The sequence below is a fragment of the Protopterus annectens genome, chromosome 13.part0, assembly GCF_019279795.1.
Source record: "Protopterus annectens isolate FY-2018-M chromosome 13.part0, PAN1.0, whole genome shotgun sequence".
NCBI lineage: Eukaryota > Metazoa > Chordata > Ceratodontiformes > Protopteridae > Protopterus > Protopterus annectens.
The window spans coordinates 1,214,717,148-1,214,743,730 of NC_056747.1; the positions used below are offsets into that span (position 1 = coordinate 1,214,717,148).

General features: G+C 45.3%; 1 protein-coding gene across 6 annotated transcripts in view; it reads right to left on the reverse strand.

The window, feature by feature from the left end:
- The window catches only part of TLK2 (tousled like kinase 2), a 3,436,060-nt gene that overhangs the window by 2,510,873 nt on the left and 898,604 nt on the right, over nt 1-26,583 (reverse strand). For all 6 annotated transcript variants that reach the window (XM_044055220.1, XM_044055218.1, XM_044055219.1 and 3 more), the window contains one exon: nt 8,457-8,526. In XM_044055220.1, coding sequence (XP_043911155.1) covers nt 8,457-8,526 — 70 coding nt within the window. The remainder of the gene's footprint in view (nt 1-8,456; nt 8,527-26,583) is intronic.

Genomic DNA, 26,583 nt, shown 5'->3' on the forward strand with positions numbered 1-26,583 from the left:
GAGGCATGAATTTTGATGGAGGAAAAGGAAAGGTCCTTGTGAAGCATCTCAATTGAGTATTGAAGAATCTGGGAACAGTCTCTCTACATTTTTCAGCATAAGATTTTCTAGTACTAGGCCTCCTTGCCTCCAGAATGACATCCAACGCTTGTTTACTAAGGGATGATAACGGAGAGATCAGGTAACTAGCCAGCCTGCCCGGTTCAGGGTTTGAAGCTGAGGGTGCAGAATCTGGCACTTCTGCTAGGACAGTAGGGTAGTGGTCTGAGGCAGGTGCCATGGTGCCAGCAGTGACTCACTGCGCAAGAGGGGGCACACCAGTGTTGGCAAGGCCAGTCTGATGCAATCAGTATCGTCCTTGATTTGTCCTGTTTGATCTTTAGCAGTATCTTGGAGAGGAGAGGCAGAGGAGGAAAGGCATAAACGAATAGATTTTTCCAGGTGAAGGACAGGGAATCCACTTTCCAAGCTTGTTTGTGGGGAGTTCTTGTGCAGAATTTGTCCAATTGGTAGTTCTGGGGGGAGGCAAACAGATCTATCCCTGGGCTCCCCCATTTGATTATCAACATGCTGAAAATCTTTGGTTCCAGTTTCCACTCGTGTGGGTCCATGCGATTTCTGCTTAGATCGTCTACCAGTGTATTTACCTTTCCTGGCAGGAATTGAGCCTGTAGGTGCATTTGGTAGCTCAAGGCTGTGTTCCACAAATCCATGGCTAGTCTGCAGAGAGGGTATGAGTGGGTTCCCCCTGCTTGTTTATGTACTACATAACACTGGTGTCCTTTACCATTAATTGTCCTGGAAAAACGTGGTCCGTGAAGGCTGTCAGAGCATTCTGTACAGCTAACATTTCTTTTTGACTGATATGCAGGTGCATTTGACTTGGGTTCCATTTGCCCTGAATGCACCTCCCTGCTAAATGAGTCCCCCATGCATAGTCTGATGCGTCTGTTAGGGTTTGGGCGGCAGGGGGGTAGAGTGAATGGCAGTCCCTTGATTTGTTGGCAGGCCTTTGCCCACCAAAGGAATTCCAACGGTAGGCAAGGTAAGACAGAAATCATTGCTTCTAGATCCTGAGAATGTTGACACCATAGGCTTTTTAGATACCATTGTAGTTTCCTCATATGCAGTCTTGCATATGGAATTAGGAAAAGGCAGCAGGCCATGAACCCCAAAGGCTTGCAGTATTTGTCTTGCAGATAGCAGGGTCTTTGCGGCCATTAGTTTGAAGTAAGCTGTCAAATGAACTTGTTTCTCTGGTGTCAGGAAAGCCATCTGGGAAGTTGTGTTCAAGCTTGCTCCCAGGAATACAATTTGTTGGCAGGGTACCAGATGTGATTTCTTTTCGTTTATGGTGCACCCCAGAGAAGTTAGCACTTTTTGTACAAATGCCAGATGATTCAAAAGTATGTCCTGGCTTTCTGCCTGAATTAGACAATCATCCAGGTATGGGTATATTTGAATATTTCTTTGCCTGCAAAATGCAATGACTGGAGCTAGGCACTTTGTGAATACCCTGGGCGCAGTAGATAAGCCAAAGGGCAGTGCAGAGAACTGATAGTGCATGAAGCCTACTTTGAAGCGTAGGTATCTGCTGCAAGATTCCCTGATTGGGATGTGCAGGTAGGCTTCCTATAAATCCAGTGTTGCCAACCAGGCATCCTTGCCTAGCATAGGAAGCAACTAGTGAAGAGCTAGCATCTTGAATCTTGGGATCACCAAAAAAGTGTTCAAAATAGAGAGATCCAGGATAGGACGCCAGTTGTCGTCTTTTCTGGGTACCAGAAAAAGTCTCAAGTAGAAACCTTGTCCCCTTTCCTCTCCTGGAACAGTTTGAATAGTCCTTATACTTAAGAAGAGAGAACTTGCTTTTGAGCCCTCTGCCCACTAATTTAGGGGTAAGATCTGGCCAATCGTATGGGGTTGGTAAGGTGTGGAAGTGGAATATGTATCCTTGGGAAACTATATTTAAACCCCATTTGTCCTGGGGAATGAGTTCCCAGTTTTCTGTCTGCAGAGCAACCTTTCCCCCCTAAAGGAGCAGTTAGCTGAAAAGGGCTTGGAAGTTTTAAAGTTAAATCATTGAGACAGTTTACCATAAGGGGGAGTCTTACTACTCCCTGCTTTGGAAGTGGGAACCCCACACTGATTAGTCCTGTGCCTACCTTGGGACTGAAGTCCGAGTGTTCTGCTATTTCTGGGTTTGGACTGAGAAGGCCTGGAAGAGGCAGAAAAGGACCAGTTCTTAGAGGGCCAATGCCTACTAAATCTTGGAGGCTGTACTTGCAGGAAATCTTTAACAGTTGCATTGATTTAGCTTTTTCCTCCATCTTTTTAAGTACTTCTGCTTTGTTGCCAAACAGGCGGTCCTGGTTTTTGGGAGCATCCAGCAATTTAGCTTTAACATGATCTGGCAAAGATTGCTCCTTAAGCTAAGCATGTCTTAAGTACAGACCCAGTAACAGCAGCCCTGCAAGAATCCTCTAGTGACTCAAAACCACATTGCAAAGTATGTTTTCAAACTTGTTCAGCAGAAAGCATTAAATCCTGTAAATCCTTATTTCCAGCAGAGTCAGGAATCAACATCATTTTCTATTTAAGCAATCCAATAATATGCTGCTGGTACTTTAACATATGAAACTGGCAGTTTAAGGCCCTAATTGCCAAGGTTGCAGAAGTGTATACCTTCTTACCCCATCTATCCAGCGCCCTGGGATCTCTATCAGATGGGGTAGGATTTTTGGCAGTAGTAGCCTTAATATCCTTGGTTCCCTGTGAAATGGTCTCAGGATCCGCAGTAGGATTTTTAAAGAGGAACTTGTGAGAGTCAGGAATGTAATATCTATCTGGTTTTCTGGGAGCAGGAGCTAAGGAGTCAGGGGCCAAGCTAGACTCTGAAAAGGCATCATCAACAATGTTTAGTACAGGGGGGATAGCTAAAGACCTGTCTTGGGGGAGGAGTAAGAAATCCCCAAGCCTCTTTTTAGAATCAGAGTATGCCTGGCTTTCCCAGCAAAAGTGCTGCCAGAGAGTATGCAAGGTTTCACCAAAAAAGAAATCCTCTGGAGGGGAAGCAGAGGGAACAGAGTCCGCTGCATCAGAATCCTCATATGTAGACAAGGGTAAATCCTGATCAAAAGAATCATAAGCAAATTCAGTCCTAGGTCTCAGAGGGAGAAGTTTGGCTTTCCCTGATTAAAGTAATAAGATCTTCAGCGTCGGTTTTCTAGGCATGGATCAAGTTTTAGGCCTTGAAGAAGAAGATGGCGTTGGTTTAATATGCAAGTCAGTAGGCCTGAATACACCCTCAGAAGCCGGTGCCTGCTCAGCGGCTCAGGACCTATCCAAGGTAGAGACATCTGCAGGTTCCACAACTGAAGCATCTTGCGGCATACCGGAGTCCGAATGGGTCTCAGTAGAGGCCTGTGAATCTGAAATAGTGGGTACTAGGGGCTGCGAAAGCACCACACTGAGTACTAGCGACTAGCTTAGAAGCGTAGTCGGCAGTTTTGGACCTAGGAAGCCTGTCTCTGTCTTTATCTTTGCATTTTTTTTGGAATGTCGGTAGTCGAGTGGCTTACCGAAGCCATATCTGGATAATTGAACAGAGTACCAAAATATTTAGAAGCGTAAATATACTGACAACACTTAGTTTGTTGTTTAAATAAGACACAAAACCGACAGCGAGGGACGTCGTGGTCTGGGCCTAAGCAAGGAATGCAGTACGAATGAAAATCTTTATGAGGTATTTGCTTTCCACAACTAATACAATTGTTAACTTTTACGGACATCGGTTTAGAGCAAGAAAAAGGATCCCCAACAGGGTACTTAGCTTTTATGAAGACTTGGGTTCTGAAAGTTGAAAATGAAAACTTCAAGAGTCGGCCAACTGGCACTTGCGAACTGCTTCTGCTTCTCGCACCGTATGGCAAGAAAGACTAATGTAATGGCGTCGGCTGCATGCTTTATACCCCTGACTACCTGACGTCATGGAAGATGAGACAGCAACCAACGCAGGACACAAGACTTTGATAATTAGGCCGAGTGAGGACTACTGCAATCAGATAACCCAAATGTGATGACTGCAACAGTGAAACACAAAGAACATCATGGAGTAGAAGGCCGATCTGGACTGATCTGGGGAGACTGTTTTGATGCCTCCTTTTCCTAGCAGCTTGGAAATTTCCTGTACTGCTGCCTCCATTTGCATGGGTGGAACGTCCGGGAAGTGTTTGGGAGATATGGGGGAACCCACGAAGATGATAGAATATACTCTGGATACGATCTGAAGCACCCAGCGGTCAGTTGTTATGGACTCCCATGCCACTGGGTGCAATGAAAATCATCCCTAGACTGCCTCCAGAGTACAGCAGCCGGGCAAACCCTCAGGGTTGCTGCCCGGGTCTGTCCAAGAATGGTTCTCAAGACCAGAAGTTTTGTGGAACCCCACAGCCTCTGGGCCAATGTCCACTCTGTCCTCCTCTGCCTCTAGGGGAAGAAGAGTCCTGAGTGCCCCAGGAATACTGAGACTTCTGGAACCACATCTTTTGCCCTCTCTGGTTCTGGGAAAAGGACCTTTGCGGGTTAGAGAAGCAGATCCCGATGGCAGACAGTGTCTTCCCATCCTTCTCACTCTGGACAAGTGTCTCCTTGACAGTCTTACCGAAAAGAGTCGAGTCATCATAAGGGGCATTGGCAAAGGAAGCCTTAAAGGGTTTGGTAAATTGGCACAACCTGAGCCAGGAGTTACGCCTCATGGACACGCCGGACCCAGCCGCTCCTTCCGCAGCATAGGTGTCGCATGGATGTATTTGATACCACTTTCAGAGTGGCCATTTTTGCAAAGAAAGAAGCCTTGTCCTCCTGCGACATGGACTTCGGTGGAAACACCTCCAGCTCCTCCACTAGGTCGCACTGGAGTCTTGTGACATGGGTCAAATAATTTAGCGCTCTGATCGAAAAGGTAGTTGAAGCATACACCAGCTTCCCTAGGTGGTTCATCATCCAAGACGCTCGGTCAGGAGGGTGGATTGAGGAACTTTCCTGAGATAGTTCCCTCTTTGTGGCTGCTGCTACCACCATGACGTCCACTGGGGAGCCCTTGTTCCAGGAAGGCCTGTCAATGGGATGACAATCTTATCGGGGGCGCTTGGAAATCGGCTCCACTGTATCTGGTTCCTTCCACACCCGCGAGGTGATCAAATAGACTAAAAGATCCCTCTTGTAAGACCATGGGGACCGTAGACAGAGCAGAGGGTGTCTGGGCGGAGTCCAAAAAGGGCGGTCAGGGGTCTCGATCCGATGGAGAGGACCCTTTCCACCACACTGAACGCCGAAAGAGAGCAGACCTCCTGGGAAGGTAATAAGGAGGCCGGTCTCTCCAGGTCCAACAGAAGAATCTGAGCTGGACCAAAAGTAGACCTCCGAGGGAGTGAACCTGGCCCAACAACGCAAGGCCAATAGCAAAGGGTCCACCCCCTTGGATCCAACACCCAGGCTCTGGCTCGGATCAGAGATGCTGCAGGCAGCTGTTGGTGTTGAGGAAACAAGGACCGTCGGCGCTGACCCCCTGACCAAGGCCAATCTTGGATCCAAGAACTCCGAAGCTGAAAGTCGGATCGGGGAAGGAGAAATGAGTTGAAAAAAAAGGATGCAAGCTCCCCCCTCCAGAGGGAGGGGGACTGGCAAGACCACCATCTGGATCTGTGTACGGATAAAGAGCCCCATCTTATCCAGATCCATGTCCAATCAGGAGCAGGTCGACCATGATGAGGGCAAGGACTCCGACCTGGCGGGTCGGGGACCAGAGGCCTGGAAGACTGGACGTGTCTCCTGTGGCTCCGGGGAGAACCTCGGAGACTGGAGCCGAGGGGAGTCACGCATCCGTGCAGACTTGCTCGGGGAAGTGAGGTCTGGGGACCTCTTCCACTTTTCCTTCATCTTCGACACTTTCTCACGTTCTCTACCTCTCCTCTGCTCCACTACCACAGGCTTAGATGCAGGAGTTGGGAGTCCCAGCCAGGGAGGGAGGGGAGGCCAGAGGAAGAGAAGCAGGAGAGACCGTCACAGCAGCCGCTGTGACTGAAGCCGAAGACTAGGAAGGATGATCAGTAGCAGACCTTTGAGGGCCAACTTGGCCTTAATATCCTTTAATTCTCAGGGATTGAACCCCGCACAAATGGAGCAATCCACACTAAGGTGGGCCACACCTAAAACACACAGTGTGGCCATCCGCTGGGGAGAGCTTATGGCCACACTCTGTGCAGTGCTTAAAGATGAGCTTTTCAGCCATTATATAAGAAAAAGCTTTAAAAAGACAGGCAAAAACTTTTATTCCACAAAAACAAACCCACTCACCACACTAGAGAGACACAACACCAAAAGGGGGGGGGCACCGCAGACAAACTACTCTATCTAAGCAAACCTACACTCGATGCCAAAGCGATGTGACGAGAGAAAGGGTATCTACACTAACCTAAATCAGCTACAAGAAATGGAATTTTTTTACACTTACAGTAAGAATTCACCCACTGCTAGCTGGAGCTCTGACGACACTATGCATTACAAATCGTGGCAAACGAGATCTAGGGATGGAAGGCAGTGTAAGTGTATTATGGGTAAGGGAAGGAGTCTGGAGCTCGGAGCTGATGCGAGTAATATTTGCCAGCTTGGATCCGATACAGATCCACATTCCCACAGGTTGAAGATCAAATGAAGTAAAGTACTTCAGATCACTCGATTCTGCTGAGATAACTGTTTTGCAGGTCTACTTACCCCAGTAAAAGACGCAGGAAATGCCAACATAGCTCTTAGTGACAACATTTACTTTGGAATGGCTTTGTGGCAAAGAAATGGGTTGAAAACCTAGCCAAATACTTAGCAATGGAAATCAGAGCCAATGACAACAGCACTATTGGGGGGCAAGATGCCAGTAACAGACTGATGTGGAACCCCCAGTGCTAGCAAACTGATGCACAGAGTAGGGATGCTGTGACAGAGGCAACAGAAGCACCAACACTGGCAAGGAGGATAATCTGACCTGCCAGGTACTGAAAGAACTGACGCTAGACATAGTGGTGCCACTAACTGAGAAGGCACTACAGCAGATGAGTCCCTATCAGTTCAGCAAACAGCATTTTCAATACCCTTACATCGAACATGCCATTCATCGAACTCCTCTTACTGAGATCACAGTACAGTGAGGATAGCGGAATTTGCCCTTTCCCCACTGTACTGCAATCTTGGAGTTGGTATATATAATTAACGGTGGTGGTGGGGGGGGGGTGCACCCACCACATGAGGGGAATTAAATGAAAGGCTTTTCCGATGAAATCCATTCGCTGAAGTGATGTTTTGATGCAGTGATATAGACCCATAGCAGACACCAGAGATACAGGCAGAATGGGCATACCTCAATGCATCTGGCCTGGAATTCACAATATCTGCAACCCATAGCATCTGCAATGTTACAGTGGGAATTTTAAGAGATGTGAGCAAAGCTGGAGATTTCTTTAACAGTTATCTATCCCAACTGATAAATCTGCCATAGCATAAGTAGAAAAAACCTAAACTGACACTAACCTTGAACAGTTCTTGATTTTAGTCAAGGAATGAAAAAAACTCTCTACGTTTCTCCCTTCTTTGCTGAAAGGGTAAAATATTTCCAAGAACCTGAAAGCTCACCCACTTCAGTTTTAACTTTTAGAGAATGTTCTACTCACTCAATGCACACTTTTGGTTAATTCCTTGGTGTCATTTCCAAAAGTGCACAGTTCTTTTATTCTCAATTGTCCTACAAATCACTTGATTAAACTTCTGACAAAAACCTCAAATCTGCAAGAACTGTGACTCACATACAGACCAAAAAAAAGTAGTGGGGACATGTATACATGGGTGGACCAGCATAACTGCAGGCACCTGGAAAATGTTTATAAGACATTATAAATTTGGGGCCTTATCTGAGAATCTCCAAAACGAGAGGAGAAAATGTGCAAAAGATTTGTACTCGCACAAAAACAAAGATTTAAAATCTTTAAAAATCTTCCGAAATAATAAAGGCAGCCTGGGGTTTTTTGCTCTGATCAAACACAAGAGTACTGAAGATCCAGGGAGACGCTCATGCATGGCACAAAAAGGGAAGGATACACATGGCAACGTTTTACTGCTAAACATTCCTAATGGCTGCAGCATTAGTCTAAAGAGGAAGGACATCCTCTTCTCAGATCAAAAAAGAAACATGTACACCCTTTCCAAGCCAGGCTTTCAATTTTCCAGATTTAAATAGCAAAACAAACAGGTACTGATCTGCTTCTTCATATTTTTTAAACGTGCCCCAATCTACCACCAAGAAAAATGAGCAGGAAATAGATAACAGGTTCTGTCATTCATCTATAACCGAATTCAAATAAGACTATTAAGACTTAACAGAACATAAAAACAAAAATAAACAACAGTACCTTGACTAGTCTCAAATGCATCTGCTTTCCTCTTTCTGTTCCGCTGTTCATTCTGTTTCTTTTCTGGAGTCTGTTAACAAAAAGTTTATTTTTAATTTTAGACATGCATTTAATTTTTTTCCCCAAAACCTACCTTTATTTTCCAGCACTGAGAAAAACACCTGCTAGTCCTGATCAACTCTTCCCCACCAAACATACTCCCTGGCAATTATCTCAGAGGTGTGCACCCAACAAAATGTACTCCAGTCTCCAAAAGGTAACAGCAACTAAAAACTTAAGACCACAACTTACCACCTATTTAAGGCCGCCCACCAGTACAACAAAGTTTTATTTTGGATGATCAGTGGGAAAGTACAGTTGTGTACACTTAGCATAAATGTAGATGTTCGAGCGTATTCACTGTTGCAGTCATCACACTTGGGTTATCCCTGCCAGGGTAGCCCTCGGCCGGCCCGAATACCAGAGGCTTAGTATTTCTGCATCGGTTGCTGTCGCTTCACAACTGACATCAGATTGTCAGTAATATAAAGTAAGGCAGTTGATGCCACTACATCAGTTTTTCTTGCCCTGTCAGGAGCCCCCAACTGGGAGCCAGGAAATGGTGGAAGAACCCCACCAGTAGAAAGTAAATACCAAAAAGTTCCTTGCAAGGAGAGAGAGAGACAGAGGAGGGGATGGAAGGAGGGAAACCAGGACTACAATAGTGAATACACTCTAACGTCTACATTTATGGTAAATGTACATAACTATACTATGTTCTTCGTGGTTCACTGTTGCAGTCATCACATTTGGGTTGATTCTCAAAGCTGAGGAAAACTGTGGAAGCAGTCAAAGGGGCTAGGGGCTGGCTAGGATGCCCTGCAAGACTGCAGAGGCACAGACTGCCTGGATTTGGAGAAAATAGGCAGGTGGTAATGCTTGGTGAAAGTATGAACAGATGTTCATGTGGCAGACTCCAAGATGTCCCTGGTGGGGACACCTCTGAGGAAAGCTGCCGAGGGGTAGGCTGGCTCTGGTAGAGAAAGTCCTGACCCCCTTAGTGGAAGGTTTCCTGTGTTGCTTTTAACAGAAATGGATGCAGTGCGCCATCCATCTGGAAATGGTTTGTTTGGATATGGTTTGGCCCTATGCCCCTGCAGCAAAGCTGACTAGCAATTGATAAGTCTTTTTGAATGATTTAGTCCTGTCTAGACAGAATCAGAGCCGTCTGTGCACATCTGGAGTATGCAGGATCCTTTCCCCCTTGTTTTGTGGATTATGGAAAAAGGTAGGCAAATGAATGGATTGGTTGAGAGCCACACTGGACACCACTTTGGGAATGAAAGATGGGTTAGTCCTGAGGGACACACTGTCAGCATGGAAGATGATGAAGGGCTCTACGGCCATGAGTGCTTGTAGCTCGGATACTCTTCTGGCTGAAGTGACGGCCAGAAGCAAGACTGCCTTCTAGGAGAGAAACTTAACTCCGTTGAAAATGCTTGTTCAAAGGGGGGCTGGGTGAGCTTTTCCAACACAAAGTTTAGGTCCCAAGCTGGGGTAGGTGTTTTTCCTGGGTGGCCTCAAGTTGCTAGCATCCTCTTAGGAACTGTTTGATCAAGATGGTGCGAGAAAAAGTACAGTTTTGTACCTACCATAAATTTAGATGTTCGAGTGCTAATACAGCTGCAGTAATCACAGATGGGGTTCTCTGCTGTCAGGCGGTCCCTCGGTTGGCCGAATTCCAAAGTCTAGGTCCGGCATCGGTTGTTGTTGCTTTCTTTCCTGACGTCAGTGAGGCAGGGGTATACAAGACACAGCCGACGCCATTTTCTTCAGTCTTTCTTGCCCCAGATGTCAGGTGCCTCCAGAAGGAAGGCAATACATAAATTATATTTATATACATGAAATGCAATATAATCAAAAATCAGTAGTTGCAAGCAAATACACCATAGAAGGATAACCCCATCAGGTTGTATGAAGAGGGGTTAGGCCCTAGGCCTTTACCAAGAGGGGAAGGAGGGAGGGAAAACTGTACTGCAGATGTATTAGCACGCTAACATCTACATTTATGGTAGGTACAAAACTGTACTATGTTCATCGTGCATACAGCTGCAGTAATCACAGATGGGTAGAATCCCAAAGCTACGCACAGGGTGGTAGGCACTAGGTGGAACTGGGATGAGCCAGAATGCCCTGCAACACAGCAGGGGCAAAGCCTGCTCTAGTTTTGGAATATAAAGGCAGGTGGTAGTGTTTTGTGAAGGTATGCAGAGAACTCCAAGTGGCTGCCTCCAAAATATCTTTGGTAGGAACTCCTCTGAGGAAGGCTGTAGAGGTAGCTGTGGCCCTGGTGGAGTGGGATCTGATGCCTGTAGGGACAGATTTTCCATGATAGGAGTAACAAAACCTTATGCAGTGGCCTACCCATTTTGAAACTGTCTGTTTGGTAACTGGCTTCCCTTGAGCTCCTACAGCATACGACACAAAGAGTTGTTCTGATTTCCTGAAAGGCTTTGTTCTGTCCAAATAATAGCGTAGCTGTCTATGGATGTCTAAGGAGTGTAGGAGCCTTTCCCCTTTGTTTTGAGGATTGGGGTAAAAGGTAGGTAAGTGTATGGCTTGATTTAAAGCTACCCTGGATACCACTTTAGGCATAAATGACGGGTTGGTTCGAAGGGAAACCCTATCCTGATGGACGATGAGAAAGGGCTGCACAGCCATGAGGGCTTGTAGTTCCGATACTCTACGAGCTGAGGTAATGGCCAGAAAGAAAGCTGTTTTCCAGGACAAGTATTGCAAATCTGTTGAGGCAGCTGGTTCAAAGGGAGGCAATGTTAATTTTTCTAGAATGTAATTAAGATCCCAGGCTGGTATTGGTTGTTTCCTTGGTGGTCTTATATTCTTAGCCCCTCTGAGGAACTGTCTTAAGAGTGGGTGACAGAATAAGGGTGGATCCTTGTTGAATTCTGCAGAAATGGCTGAGGCATGGATTTTTATGGAGGAAAATGAAAGTCCACTGTTCAGCAGCTCAGCTAGATACTGTAATACCTGAGGCAAATTCAGTTTTTTAGGGTCCTGGCCTTTTTTCTCATTCCAAGAGCAAAACAGTTTCCATTTTGCGGAGTAAGCCTTTCTAGTAGATGGCCTTCTGTCCTCCAAAATGACATCCTGCACCTCTTTGGGAAGTACAGTCTGTTGTGGTGTTAAGGAATTTTCCATGCAGCGAGATTGAGTGTTTTCAGCTGACTGTGAAGAGTTTTGTAGCTGTGCTGAGTCAGCAGAAGAGGCATTAGAGGTAGGGGCCAGGGAGGAGTATGTGTTAGGCTCCTCAGTAGTGGGTACCAGTGTTGTCTTGGCCAGTCTGGAGCAATCAGTATAATCTTCGGTCTGTCTGCTCTTGCTTTCAAGAGCACCTTGGGCAGAAGAGGCAGAGGTGGGAAAGGGTAAACTGTCCATGCTGTCCAACTGAATGAAAGGGCGTCCACTCTCCAGGCCTTTGGATGAAAGGTCCTTGAACAAAACTTTTCCAATTGATTCCTGTGGGAGGCGAAGAGATCTAGGTCTGGCCTCCCCCATGCTTGGATTATCTTTGTAAACACTTGAGGAATCAACTTCCATTCGTGTGGATCTGTCATATTTCTGCTTAGATTGTCGGCCAGCGTGTTTTCCAAGCCTGGCAAGTACTGTGCTTGAGGTTCGATTTGCCATTCCAGAGCCAAGTTCCAAAGTGTCATGGCTTGTCTGCACAGGGGGTATGAATGTGTTCCTCCTTGTTTATGTACCACATTACTGTGGTGTTGTCTGTTCTTATCAATAACTGTCCTGGATGCAGGAGGTCCTTGAAAGCTATAATTGCATTTATCACTGCTAGCATTTCTTTTTGATTGATGTGAAGGTGCTTTTCCTTTTGGGACCATTTGCCCTGAATGCACCTGTCTGTCATGTGCGCCCCCCAGGCATAATCTGAGGCGTCTGTTGTGATGACTTGCTTTGCTTGAGGCTTGCAGAATGGAAGACCTGTGTTTGTTTGACATGCTTGGGCCCACTATAGAAATTCCTTTTGCAAACATGGAATTATTGGTATTATTGTTTCCAAACTGTGGCTGTGTTGAGACCACAGGGTTTTTTAGGTACCATTGAAGTTTCCTCATATGCAACTTTGCACATGGGATTAAAAGAATGCAAGATGCCATGAAGCCCAGAGCCTGCAGGATTTTCCTTGCAGTAAACCTGGTACAATTTGCTAGTGTTTTGAAGTACCGAGTGAGTTGCCCCCGTTTCTCTGGCGTAAGATAGGCCATCTGGGTGTTTGTGCCCAAGTTGGCACCCAGGAAAGTTATTTTCTGAGATGGTGTTAGCCTGGATTTCTCTGTTGATTGTGTATCCCAGAGAATTCAGTAACCATGCTGCATAAGCCAGATGTTCCAGAAGTATGTGCTTGCTGTCCGCTTGGATCAGGCAGTCGTCCAAATAAGGGTAAATTTGTATCCCTTGAAGTCTGCAGTAGGCAATTACTGATGCCAGGCATTTCGTGAATACTCTGGGCGCAGTAGATAAGCCAAAGGGCAATGCAGAGAATTGATAGTGGATTGAACCTGCAAGAAATCTGAGGTATCTTCTGCAGCTTTGTCTGATTGGGACATACAGGTATGCCTCCTTGAGGTCCAATGTTACCAGCCAAAACTCCTTGCCCAGCATGGGAAGAAGCTGCTGTAATGTGAGCATCTTGAATTTTGGTGCAGTAAGAATGTGTTTAGGATGGATAAGTCCAAAATGGGTCTCCAGTCGGTTCCTTTCTTTGGTACCAGAAATAGCCTGGAATAAAAACCTTGACCTTGTTCATGAGTAGGTACCTCTTGAATAGCTTTCATGTCTATGAGCTTTGAAATTTGTAGTTGTGCCTCTGCCCTTTGATTGTGTGGCAGGTTTGGCATGCCTCTCATTTTTGGGAGAGTGTGAAAATGCAATCTGTAGCCTCTGTTTATAACGTCCAGGATCCATTTGTCTGTTGTGACAATATGCCAATTTCTTGTAAATAATGCCAGCTTTCCTCCCAAGGGTGCTGCCAGCTGATACTTGCTTGGCATGGAAAGGAGGAAGTCATTGGGTTTGCTTCCTGTATTGTTGTGCACTGTCTTCGCCACCTCTTGGTGCTGGAGTTTGCCATTGCCTGCCTCTATATGATCCTTGTGATTGCCCTCTGCCCTTTGTGCGCCTGTATCTACCTCTTTGGGGCTTGTCCGTGGCTGGAAAGGACCAGTTTTTAGAAGGCCAATTTCTGCTAAAACGTGGTGGTTGAACCTGTAGAAAAGCTTTGACTGTTTGCATAGATTTGGCTTTTCTTCCATTTTCCGTAGTATCTCCTCAGCATTAGTACCAAATAGCACATCCTTTTGTAAAGGAGCATCTAGTAGTTTAGCTTTCACATGATCAGGCAAGATTTGTTCCCTAAGCCATGCATGTCTACGAATGACTGATCCTGTAACAGCAGCTCTACTTGAGGCCTCTAGGGCATCATAGCCACATTGTAAAGTGTGTTTACCCACTTGTTCTGCACTATGCATCATATCCTGCAACTCCTTCAAATCTGGTTGTTCAGGTTGAGACATTTTATTTCTTAATTGTGATAACAGAAACTGCTGATATTTAAGCATATGAAACTAACAATTTAAGGCCCTCATAGCTAGGGTGGCCGAGGTATATACCTTTTTTCCCCACCTTTCTAAGGATCTTGACTCTCTTTCTGAAGGTAGTGAATTCTTAGCAGTAGAGGCCTTCATTCCCTTGGGGCCTTGAGAAATGGTTTCAGGGTCAGCATTATGGCTTTTGTAAAGAAATTGGTGAGAGTTGGGAACTCTGTAGTACCCATCAGGCTCTGCATCCGAGTCTTCAAATGGGGAGTAAGAGTGTTCCTCTACATCAGAATGTTCTGAAAAAATGGAGCCCTGATCAGAAGAGGGAGAATCTTCCTCCACTCTGGGTCTCTTGTCTGGAGGGGGTTGGGAACCCCTGATAAGAGTAATTAAATCTTCAGCCATTTTAAGCATCTGCTTTTTAGGCACAGGGCCTGGGGATGGGCCCTGTGCAACAGGCCTCTTGGGATGCCTGGCTGATTTGGACTTAGTAAAGGCCTTAATGGAAAAGGAAGATGAAGGTCTAAAGACACCATGGGTGGAAGTGGACCTGTCCACATTAGGAGGCTCAACGCTCACAGTGGCTTCAGTGGTTGTAGTCTGGGTCTGGGCCGAGGAACCTGCGGTCTCGGTTACAGAAGACACCGCCAAAGAAGCGTCGTCGGTAGTCAGGGACTGCATAGGCGTCTCGCTGAGAACCGGACCACGTGTAGCCGGTTTTGGCGTGGTGTCGGTGGGGACCGCGGACCTTGCACCTCGCGTGTCGGTCCTTGTCCATGCGTTTTTTGGTCAAAGCGGTAGTCGGAGTCTCCGACGACATTTTATAATCAAAGGCTGTACCAAAAAAGTGCTGGGCGAACTCTGCCCGACGCTTAATAGTGCGTTTATTGAAAGTAGCGCAAAAGCGGCAGCCCGAGACGTCGTGGTCTGGGCCTAAACAAGGTATGCAAAGGGAATGGAAATCCTTGTGCGGTATTTGCTTCCCACAAGAAATACAATTGTTAACTTTTTCTGACCTCGGTCTGAGGCAAGAAAAGTTTCCCCAACGGGGTACGTAGCTTTAATGAAGACTTCGGTTTCCAATTTTTCGTAAATTCAGGAGCTGGCCGACCGGCACTTGCGAACTGCTTCTGCTTCAGGCACCGCGCGGCAAAAAAGACTGAAGAAAATGGAGTTGGCTGTGTCTTATATACCCCTGCCTCACTGACATCAGGAAAGAAAGCGACAACAAGCGACGCCGGACCTAGACTTTGGAATTCGGCCAACCGAGGGACCGCCTGATGGCAGAGAACCCCATCTGTGATTACTGCAGCTGTATGCACGATGAACATGTGGGTGCTCAGTGTTGAAATGAGCAGAGATAGCAGAAGCATAAATTTTAATACAGGAAAAGGAGAGACCACTGTGTAGCAGGTCAGCTAGGTAATCCAGGAAGAAAGGTAGGGAGGGCTATGCCATATTGGCTCCCTTAGCCTGAATCCAGGTGCAGAACCTTTTCCATTTGTCAGCATAAGACTTTCTACTGCTAGGGCATCTAGCCTCACGTATAACATCTAGAACTTGTTTACTGAGATTGGCAGATTGATCAGTGGTCAGGCAATAAGCCAAGCTGCCAAATTAAGGGTCTGCAATTGGGGATGCATGAATTCTCCTTCCCTTTGGGTCAGGAGGGTTGGGGTCGGAGCGAGATGCCATGGTGGCAGTGGAGAATCAGAATTGTCCTTGTTTTTCCTCCCTTATTTTGAGCAGTACCCTGGTAATGAGAGGTAGTGGGGGAAATGCATAGACCGAGAGTTTGACCTAGGCGAAGGATAGGGAATCCACTTTCCAGGCCATGCAGTGAGGCTCCCCATGCAGTGAGGCTCCCTGGAGCAGATTTTGCTGAGCGGATGGTTGGAGTGGGAATCAAACAGGTAAACCTTCGGGGCGCCCCATTTCTGAATTATTACGATGAAGGTTCTTTGGTCTAGCTGCCAATCATGTGGGTCCAGAAGATTTCTGCTCAAGTTGCCTGCCAGACAGTTTAGAGGGCCTGGCAGGAATTATGCTAACAAGTTGCATGGCTGAGGCTGTGTGCCAAAGGGTCATGGCCAGCCTGCATAGAAGACAGGAGTGAGTCCCTCCCTGCTTGTTGATATACCACATCACAGTGGTGTTGCCTGTTTTGATAAGGACAGCCCCTGGGGAGAGAAGGGGCCTGAAAGCTGTCAATGCATGCTGGACAGCTAACATCTCTTTTTGGCTGATGTGCAGATGTATTTGCTGTGGGCTCCACTGGCCCTGTATGCACCTGCCGTCCAGGTGTGCACCCCAAGCATAGTCTGATGAGTCAGTGGTGAGACAGGTAGTCCCTTGTTGTGGGAGCATGCTGCTGCCCACCAAAGAAAATCTGTCCCTAGGCAAGGAATCATTGGAATAAAAGTTTCCAGGTCTTGACAGCGTTGACACCAAAGGCTTTTTAGGTACCACTGAAGTTTCCTCATATGCAGTCTGGCATATGGAATGAGTAGAATGCAACACACCATGATCCCCAGAGCTTGCAGGATTTCCCTTGCAGATTACTGGATCTGGTGGCTAGTTGAGAGAAGTAAGCTGTCAGGTAAGTTTGCTTTTCTGGTGTAAGGAATGCCATCTGGGATACTATGTCCAGGCTTGCTCCAAGGAGTATAATCCTTTGGGTGGGTACTAGTTTGGATATCGTTTCACTGACAGTGTACCCTAGGGAGGTCAGTAGGGACTTTACAAAAGGACAGGTGAATGAGCAGCTTTTCCTGGCTGCCTGAATTAGGCAGTCATTTAAGTATGGGTAAATTTGGATATTTCTTTGTCTGCAAAAGGCAATGGCGGGAGCCAGACATTTTGCAAAAACTCTGGGAGCAGTAGATAAGCCAAAGGGAAGCGCAGAGTTCTGAAAGTGCAGAGATCATGCCTAGAAACATAGATATTTCCTGCACGATTCCCAGATAGGAATGTGGAGGTAGGCCTCTTTTAGGTCTAGGGTGGCTAACCAAGCAATATTGGAGCATAGGTAGCAGTTGCTGGAGGGTGAGCATTTTGAATTTTGGTATCACCAGGAAGGTGCTTAGAATAGGATAGATAAGTAGATGGGGCGCCAGGTGCCCTCTTTTCTGGGTACCAGGAAGAGTCTGGAGTAGAAACATTGGCCAATCTGTTTTGCAGGAACGTGCTCTATTGCCCTCAGACAGCAGGGAAAGACTTGCTTTTTCGCCTCTGCCCACTAGTTTGGAGAAAGATCTGGGAACCCTTTTGGGGTTGGGAGAGTGTGAAAAGAAAATCTGTATCCCTGGAACACTATGCTGAGGAGCCAGCGGTCGTTGGTAATGGTGGTCCAGATGCTTGTATGGAAGGAGAGTTTCCTCCTAGGGGCAAGTGCAGGTGAGCAGAGGGAGGGGGTTGGAGAGAAGAGTCCTTCTGAGTTCTTACCATGAGGGGGTGGCTTTGCACTCCCTGATTTCGGAGGGTGAGCATTTTGAATTTTGGTATCACCAGGAAGGTGCTTAGAATAGATAGATAAGTGGATGGGGCACCAGGTACCCTCTTTTCTGGGTACCAGGAAGAGTCTGGAGTAGAAACCTTGGCCAATCTGTTTTGCAGGAACGTGCTCTATTGCCCTCAGACAGCAAGGAAAGACTTGCTTTTTCGCCTCTGCCCACTAGTTTGGAGGAAGATCTGGGAACCCTTTTGGGGTTGGGAGAGTGTGAAAAGAAAATCTGTATCCTTGGAACACTATGCTGAGGACCCAGCAGTCGTTGTTAATGGTGGTCCAGATGCTTGTAAGGAAGGAGAGTTCCCTCCTAGGGGCAAGTGCAGGTGAGCAGAGGGAGGGGGTTGGAAAGAAGAGTCCTTCTGAGTTCTTACCATGAGGGGGTGGCTTTGCACTCCCTGATTTTGAAGTGGAGGAAATCTATTGCTTTGATCTCTGCATTCCCTGTGGCTGCTGTCTGGGCATCTGCTTCCCCAGGGTCTGGGCTGAACTGAACTGGAGGGGGCAGGAAAGGACCAGTGCTTGGAGGGGCAATGCCTACTGAATCTGGGTGGCTGGACCTATAAGAAATCCTCAACTGTCTGCATACATTTAGCTTTTTCTTCCATCTTTTTTAAGACCTCCTCTGCCTTGGTGCCAAATAAGTTGTCTTTGTGCAAGGGTGCATCCAACAATTTAGATGTGACATGGTCTGGCAAGGGCTGTTCCTTAAGCCAAGCATGCCTTCTAAGGACAGATCCGGTGACTGCTGCCCTGCAAGAAGCTTCTAGGGCGTCAAAACCAGTGTAAGGTGTGCTTAGTTACTTGACTTGCAGAATGCATTAACTCTTGTAACTATTTTCTGCACAAGCAGGAAAAGAAGATATTTTTTGTTTGAGGAGTTCCATGGTATGTTGCTGAAATTTCAGCATATGGAACTGACAATTTAGTGCTCTGACAGCAAGAGTAGCAGAGGTGTATACCTTTTTACCCAGTCTGTCTAGTGCTCGGGAATCCCCTATCTGATGGGGTGGGATTCTTAATAGAAGTTGTTTTAATTCCTTTAGGCCCTTGAGAAATAACCTCGGAGTCAGCAATAAGATTTTTGAAAAGAAATTTCTGAGAGTCAGGGAATAATACCAGTCAGGTTTTCTGGAATCAGGAGGGAGGGTGTCAGGAGTTAAAATTAGATTCCATGAAAACATCATTCACAACATCCAGGACGATTTAAGAATTCTTTGAGTCTCTCTTTAGACCGAGGGTAGTCCTGACATTCCCAATGGAAATGCTCCCTTAAAGTATGAAGGGTTTCCCCAAAGGAAAAGTCCTCGGGTGGAGAGACTGAAGGAATGGATTCTTCTGCATCAGAATCCTCATAAGCAGAGAGGGGTTGCATGTCTTCATATTCAGATGCATCAAGAGTCATCAGACTCCTGTTCAGACAAAACTACTGGGGAGAGATCTCTTTCTTTTGGAAGGGGTAGCTTGGCTTTCCCTGATGAGCATTATAAGGTCTATTGCCATTTTAAGCATTTGAGGCAAGGAAGCAGGTGTCTGAGATTGGGTCTGTTTCTTGGGTGTGGTTCGTACCCTGGGCCTTAGAATCTCGGTATTTTTCAAAAGAACGGTAGTTGCTAAAGAAGTTGTCAGTAGTGTGAAGTACTTCATCAGAAGCTGGTGGCTGCTCAACGGCTTCGGACCCATCCAAGGTAGACAACAGCAGGATCCTTGGTCAGAGTTTTGTGAAAGTGCCTCACTGAGGACCGGAGAACTGACGACTAGCTTAATGGAAGCATCGTCGGTAGGTTTGGACCTGTGCGGACTATCTCTGCCTTTATCCTTACATTTTTGCAGATCATCTGCTGTTGGATGGCTTACCGAAGCCATACTGGAATTCGAGGATTGTAAGCAAAAATATCTAGCTACAATAAGGGCCCGACGACATAGTTCTGGCGTTGAACAAAGCACAAAAGCGGCAGTGAGGGACGTCGTGGTCTGGGCCTAAGCAAGTGACGCAGTAAGAATGAAAGTCTCGGTGTGGCATTTGCTTTCCACAGACGAGACAATTAAGTTTTTCTGACCATTGGTTAGAGCAAGAAAAAAGGTTCCCCAGCATGGTACTTTGCTTTACAGGACTTCAGCTTCAATTCGGAAGAAACAACTCAGGTAGCGACCGACCAGCACTCATGCGAACTGCTTCTGCTTTGGGCTCCATGGCAAGAAAGACTGTTGTAATGGCATTGGCTGCCTTACATTATACTACTGATGACCTGATGTCCATCCTGAAGCGACAGCAACCGAAGCAGAAATACAAAGCTTCTGGTATTCGGGCTGGCTGAGGGCTAACCTGGCAGGGATAACCCAAATGTGATGACTGCAACAGTGAAACACGAAAAACACCTGGTGACATTTAGATGCCAGTTCATCAGTTATTATTTATGGGAACAGCCTAGGTCAGGTAACATATCAGAAAGACAGTCTCCTCTAGTAGTCTGTATCCAAAAAGCAGCAAAAGACGAACTAAAATCCAAAGCTGAATTTATTGATTGAGTGCTTTCATTTCAATACATTAGAAACTTCATCAAAATGACAAAACACCATATGCAATATCATTATAAAAGTGCCTCCATTACCTAAATAACCAAACACAAATGAGTTAAATCCATCAATTAAGCATTTAAAGAAACATCCTATTAAATCATGTTAAAACTTTAGTCCAATACAAAAAATATATGTATGTAAAAAAAAATTAAACTAAAATTAAAAATCACATCTCCATAAGTTTTAGTTTTAAATAAACAATGAATTGAGTAAGCTTCATTAATACCTGGTGCATTTTTGACGTTAAGTTTTAACTGCCACTTGAGCTCACATTTCTTAAGATGCTCATTATAAAACCTCTTTGACCTTTTGAAACTTGTTTTAAAAGAGTAAGCTTGAAATGAGATGGAAACTCCACTAAATGCCTAGCCAGTGCATTTTCCATGTCATTTTTTTCTTATACTTAATAGATGTTCATACATCCTTTCCTTAAATGTCCTACTGGTTTTATATTCTATGCAGGTAGCCAAATAGGTTACCTGCGAAGAATCACAAGCAAAAAAAATCCATGTAACCTAATACTGACACCATTCACTATAAACTCGTCCACAGTTAAAATGTATGGGCACTGTACACACCCGCCACATTTATACATGCCCCTACTAACAGCACTAGTTGGCACTGTAGACTCCAATTCTTAAAAGATTTGCCTTTTTTAAAAACTATCTTAGGGCATTCACCCACAACCGCCAGGACTCATCACATGCCGAAATCGACCAGTTTCTTTTTAAATTACTTACAACATTGTTGCTATCTAATAAACAAGTTGTAAAAATATTTTTTCATTCTTGTTCATATCTTTCTTTTCATTTTTAACCATAACTAAAATCAGTTGAGGTGTCAACACCCCCCACTAGAAATAATCATACCATGACACCCATCTTGATTTTTATCTTGCAACCCTAGCAGGGGGTTATACATACCATGCAACATTTTATATATCACTTCTTCCTTAATGCTATTGAGAAACGAATCTGGATAAAGGAAAGTTTTGTAAAATCTTACCATAACCATAAATGTCCTCCTCTTCCATGTTGCAGTATTCTACATGTGGGTTTACCCTTCTTCCTTCCAATTCGTCCAGTCAGGACTCCAAAGATTTTCAGTCCTTCTAGGTGCGATCTTCTGACTTGGCAGCAGGAACGTGGGCCACAGAAGTGACGTCTGACTGCACCAGCCCTCAGAACCTAAAAAATCCCAGTCTGAGCCAATCCTATAAGGGCATAGCCTGTCCAGCGTCACCCAGGAAAGCATGTGCAACCTTATAGGAGAGGAAGGAGAGAGGGAAGGAATACTGCAACATGGAAGATAAGGACATCTATGGTTATGGTAAGATTTTACACAACCTTATGTCCTTCTATTCCAATGTGGCAGTATTCTACATGTGGGTGAGTGCCAAAGCTTACTGAGAATTGGGTGGTGGCCTAGAAAAGGTTTCTAGGAATTTGTGTAAGATAGCCCTGGCAAATCCCACCCTGGCTCTGGAGATAGGGTCTAGCTTGTAGTGCTTGGTGAAGGTGTACACAGAGGACCAAGTGGCTGTCTCAATAATGGTGTTGGTGTCTAGCCCCTTCAAGAAGGCTCCAGAAGAGGCCATTGTTCTGATGGAGTGGGCTGTGACATTGCCCTGCAAGGTCTTCCCATGGTGAAGGTAGCAGAAGGAAATGGCCCTGGAGATCCAGACCAATATGATCTGTTTGGTCACTGCTTTCCCCAGAGCCCTGGGGTGGAAGGAGACAAACGTCTGTTCTGATTTCCTAATGGGCTTGCTTTTATGTAGATAAAACCTAAATTGCCTGTGAACATCTACGGAAAGAAGAACTCTCTCACTATCCCCCTGCGGGTTGGGGAGAAAGGTAGGCAGGTGAACGGCCTGGTTTAAGGATAGGCCATTCACTAATTTGCATGTGAATGATGGATTGATCCTGAGAGTCACCCTGTCAAAGTGGAAGACTAAGAAGGGTGGTGTAGCCATAAGACCTTGCAGCTCTGAGACCCTTCTGGCTAAGGCCAGAGCTACCACAAAACAGTTTTCCACGTGCAAAATTTTATGGGAGCCTAGTCTGCTGGCTCAAAGAGGGCTAAAGTAACTTTCTCTAATACACAGTTAAGGTTGCAGGGGGGGGGTTCCTGGGTGGTCTCAAGTGTAGTAGCCCTTTGAGAAAAAGTTTAGCCGAAGTCTGGATGCAAGACGTGGGTCCAGAGGTAGACAGGCAGAAATTGCAGACATATGTGCTTTTAGAGATGAGTAAGCCAGTCCTGTTTGTATTAGTTCACACAGGTAAGACAGGATTAGAGGAATGTCACTTTCCAGTGGGTCCAACTGTCTTTTGTGACACCAAAAAGAAAACCTTTTCCACTTTGAGAGAGAGGATTTTCCTGCGTTAGGTTTCCTAGCCTCCTGCAGGGCATTGAGCACATCCTCATTGTGCAGGTATCTGAAGGGGATCAGAAACCTATCACCAACAAGGTGAGGGTGCATGGATTGCCACTGTGGGTATATCTGAGCCCTCTTGTGCTGTGTGAGCAGGTACAATGAGGGGGGTAACTTGTGGTGCTTACCCTTGGACAAATGAAGGAGGGGGAGGAACCAGTGCTGTCTTGGCCAGTAGGGAGTCATCAGCAAAGTTTTTGGTGAGTCCTGCTGAATTTTCAGCAGTACCTTCTGAATCAAGAGGAGGGGGAGATGCACACAGAAATTTCCCCTTCCAGGACATTGAGAAGGCATCTGTTGCTAGTGCCTTGGAGTTGGGTGTCCTGATGGAGTAACCAGGAAGTTGCCTGTTTACAGAAGAGGCAAACAGGTCTATTTGAGGTACACCCCACCTGTCAACCAGAGTCAGGAAAACATCTCTTTGAAGCATCCATTTGTGGCTGCTTGAGATGGTCCTGCTCAGGTGATCTGTCTGGGAGTTGTGCAGGGAGGGTATGTAGGCTGCCTGTAAAGAAATTTCCTGTGAGGTGGCCATTTCCCATACCCACAGAGCTAGTCTGCATAGCAGGTATGATTTTGTCCCACCCGGTTTGTTGAAATAACATAGGACGGTGTTGTTGTCTGTGAATATCTTGAGGGTCTTTCTCTACCTAGGGTAAGAAGGTCTGTAGAGCAAGAATGATTGCTCTCATTTCTCAGACGTTTGTGTGTTCTATGTGTCTGCCCACAAACCTTGGACTTTTCTTTGTCCTAGGGTTGCTCTTCATCACAAATCTGAAGCATCTGTATGCATAGTCTGGGAGGGTGTGGTGCTTTAAGAGGGAGGCCTGGGTTCTTGGCCACCTGATCCACCCACCATCACCATTCCTGTTTCAAGCAGGGGAACCCTGAACTCAAGCGGATGGGAGTGTTGAGTCCACTCTGACCAAAGATACCATTCTAGTTTCCTCATGTGCAATCTTGCAAAGTTCAACATGGGAATGGTGGCTGTCATGTAACCCAGAAGTCTCAAATTGCCTTGCTGTCAATTTTGAAGCTTGAAGGGCACCCAGTAGGTGGTGTGACAGGGACACCACCTTCTCTGGTGGTAGGAAGGCCTTCATAAAGGTCTGTCCAGATTCTGCAGCCCAAGAAGACAATGTCCTGTGCGGGCTCCAGGTGAGATTTTCAGAAGTTTATTAAGAAACCTGGAGACTGCAGGAGGAGCAGAAGGGCCTGGGTGTGAAGGAGAGTCTTCTGATTGGGTGCCTGAATAAGAAGGTCATCTAGGTAGGGGAATATTTGGATGCCCTTTGTCCTGCAGTAAGCAATGACTGGAGCTGAACATTTTGTGAATACCGTGGGAGCAGTGGAGAACCCAATGGGCAAGGCACAAAACTGAAAACGTAATGAGCCTGCCAGAAATCTGAGGTACGTCCTGAAGGTGGGCTTTACTGGTATGTGGAGGTAGGCATCCTTTAGGTCTAGGGTTGCCAAAAATCCTTGGGGGGGGTAGGGAGAATGAGCATCCTGAAGGTAGGAACTTTTAAGAAGGGGCTGAGATGAGAGAGGTCTAGGACAGGCCTCCATGGTCCGTCCTTTCTGAGCACCAGAAATACTCTTGAGTAGAATCTTTTACTTTTGCATTCTGTAGGCACTGGTTCTAGAAGGAGAAAAAGACCTAGGTCTATTCTAAGAAAGAACAACCAAACAACAAGTGGCACTTCTGAAGATGAGACATCTTCAGCCACAGATTATGACTGCCCTTCCAACCAAGCGTCCCCAATGGCTAAGAGAAGACCAACAGACCCTTTAGACCCAGGGCACGTAGAGGTGGTAGAAAACACAAACACAGGCACACAGAGTTTACAATTGCTACTACAGAAAATTGTGAGCTAACAAACAATGTGCACAATATATCATCTTTTGAAATGTCATCTGTTCACAATAAATTGTTAAACAAGGGTCTAAACTTTGTACCGACTTCATTTGTTCCTGAACATACATTGGTTAATGATATTAATGACTTTTGCAGGTTGATTAACCTTAAAATATTTTTTTCAGATGGTGACAACTCTCAAAGATCCACTGGGTTTAAATTTGGTAAATCTGATTTTCAACCACCAATGGACAAACATGTAGCCATATTCAAAGAATGTGCCATCAAAGATCTACATTTTTCTCTGGGCTACCAACCTGCTAAACATAATTTAACCTTGGAGGCACTACAGGAACTTCGTTCCAATCATGATATAGTGATTACACCAGCTGATAAGGGAGGGGGGCATTGTAATTATGGATTATTCCATGTACCAAGCCGAAGCCCACAAACAATTGTCTGATACCCGGTTTTAAATCAACATGGTCCTTGATCCAACACCTAATTTCAAAACACATAATGATTCTTTTCTGAATTTAGCTACCGAGGAGGGGATTATTGATAAACAAACATGCAAACAACTAAAAGTTGCTGAATCAATTGCTCAATATCTGTACTTAATTCCCAAGATTCACAAACATCCTACTAATCCCCCTGGTAGGCCGATTGTTTCTGGGAGAGGTTCACGTACCGAACCGTTATTGGCCTTCCTTACATATCATCTTAAACCTCTATTATTACCAATGATAAGATCGAGGTTACAAGATACTACAGAATTTCAGGATACACAACTGGAATCAGACTGGTGGCTATGCACATTGGATGTCTCTTCCCTCTATACCAGCATCCCACATGATGCAGGTATATCAGCAATTTCCTATTGGTTAGACAGATCTCAATTGTACACCACTGGTTTTAACAATTTCCTCATCAGACTAACAGAATATGTGTTAACCAAGAATATTTTCTAGTTTGAGGGACAGGCTTATTGGCAAGTCAGAGGTACTGCTATGGGAGTAACCTCTGCTCCCATATATGCAGACTTATTTATGGGATTTTTTGAACAATTTATATATGATTCTTGCAATAATCACTACATGGAACATTTAGACATTTGGAGACGATACTTGGATGATTGTTGGATGGTGTGGCAGGGTGACAGTATACGAGTACAGGATTTTGTAAAATATCTGAACAACAATCCATAGGACATTCAGTTTACTTTAAATCAACAATATGAAGAAATTGTATTCTTGGATGCGATAGTTTCTCGCCAAGCTGATCACACTTTGGCAACTAAGGTACATAGAAAATTTCCCCAATACAATACACTCTTACATGCATCCAGCTATCATCCCCGCCACATCATCAACAACATCCCAGATTTTACGGATGAAACGGATTTGTTCGTCTGAAGAAAACCACTCTGAATGTGTACGGGATTTGTCCAGTAGACTTATAAGTCGAGGATACAAGACACATCATATTAATCAAACCATCAACCAGATCAAAGTACCACCCAGATCTACATTATTACAATACAAACATTCACAAAATGATGACAAACTTACCATATCTCAGCCCAATAGATTTGTCACCACATTTGGCAGCACACACCTTTTTTTAGAGACATCATTAACAATCATTGGGACATTTTGAAGGCCCATGAACACTTGAATGAAATATTACCGGACAAATGTGCTTTTTCATACCGTAGGGGCAGAACGATCCAATCTCATTTCACACACTATAAAAGATATAAAACATCTACATCTATTCAAACCACCCTATTTGGTGACCCTCTGGTAGGATGTTTTCCCTGCAATCACTGCAGCGCTTGCAGACATATTTCTAAGACCAAAGAATTTTCTAGCAGTAATACCTCTAAGGTATACCAGATTAGAATTTTTGGCAATTGCAGTACAGATTGGGTGATCTATCTGGCCACTTGTACATGTCCCTCCTTCTATGTGGGTCAAACATCCAGACCACTGAGACACAGGATAAGTGAACATCTCAGTGCCATTAGAAATCGAAAAATTTCCAATGCTCTATACAAACATACTATAACTCATCAAACTGCGCAGTTTAAATTTGTGATTATTGACAAAATTGGTTTGCATAGAAACTCTAAAGCA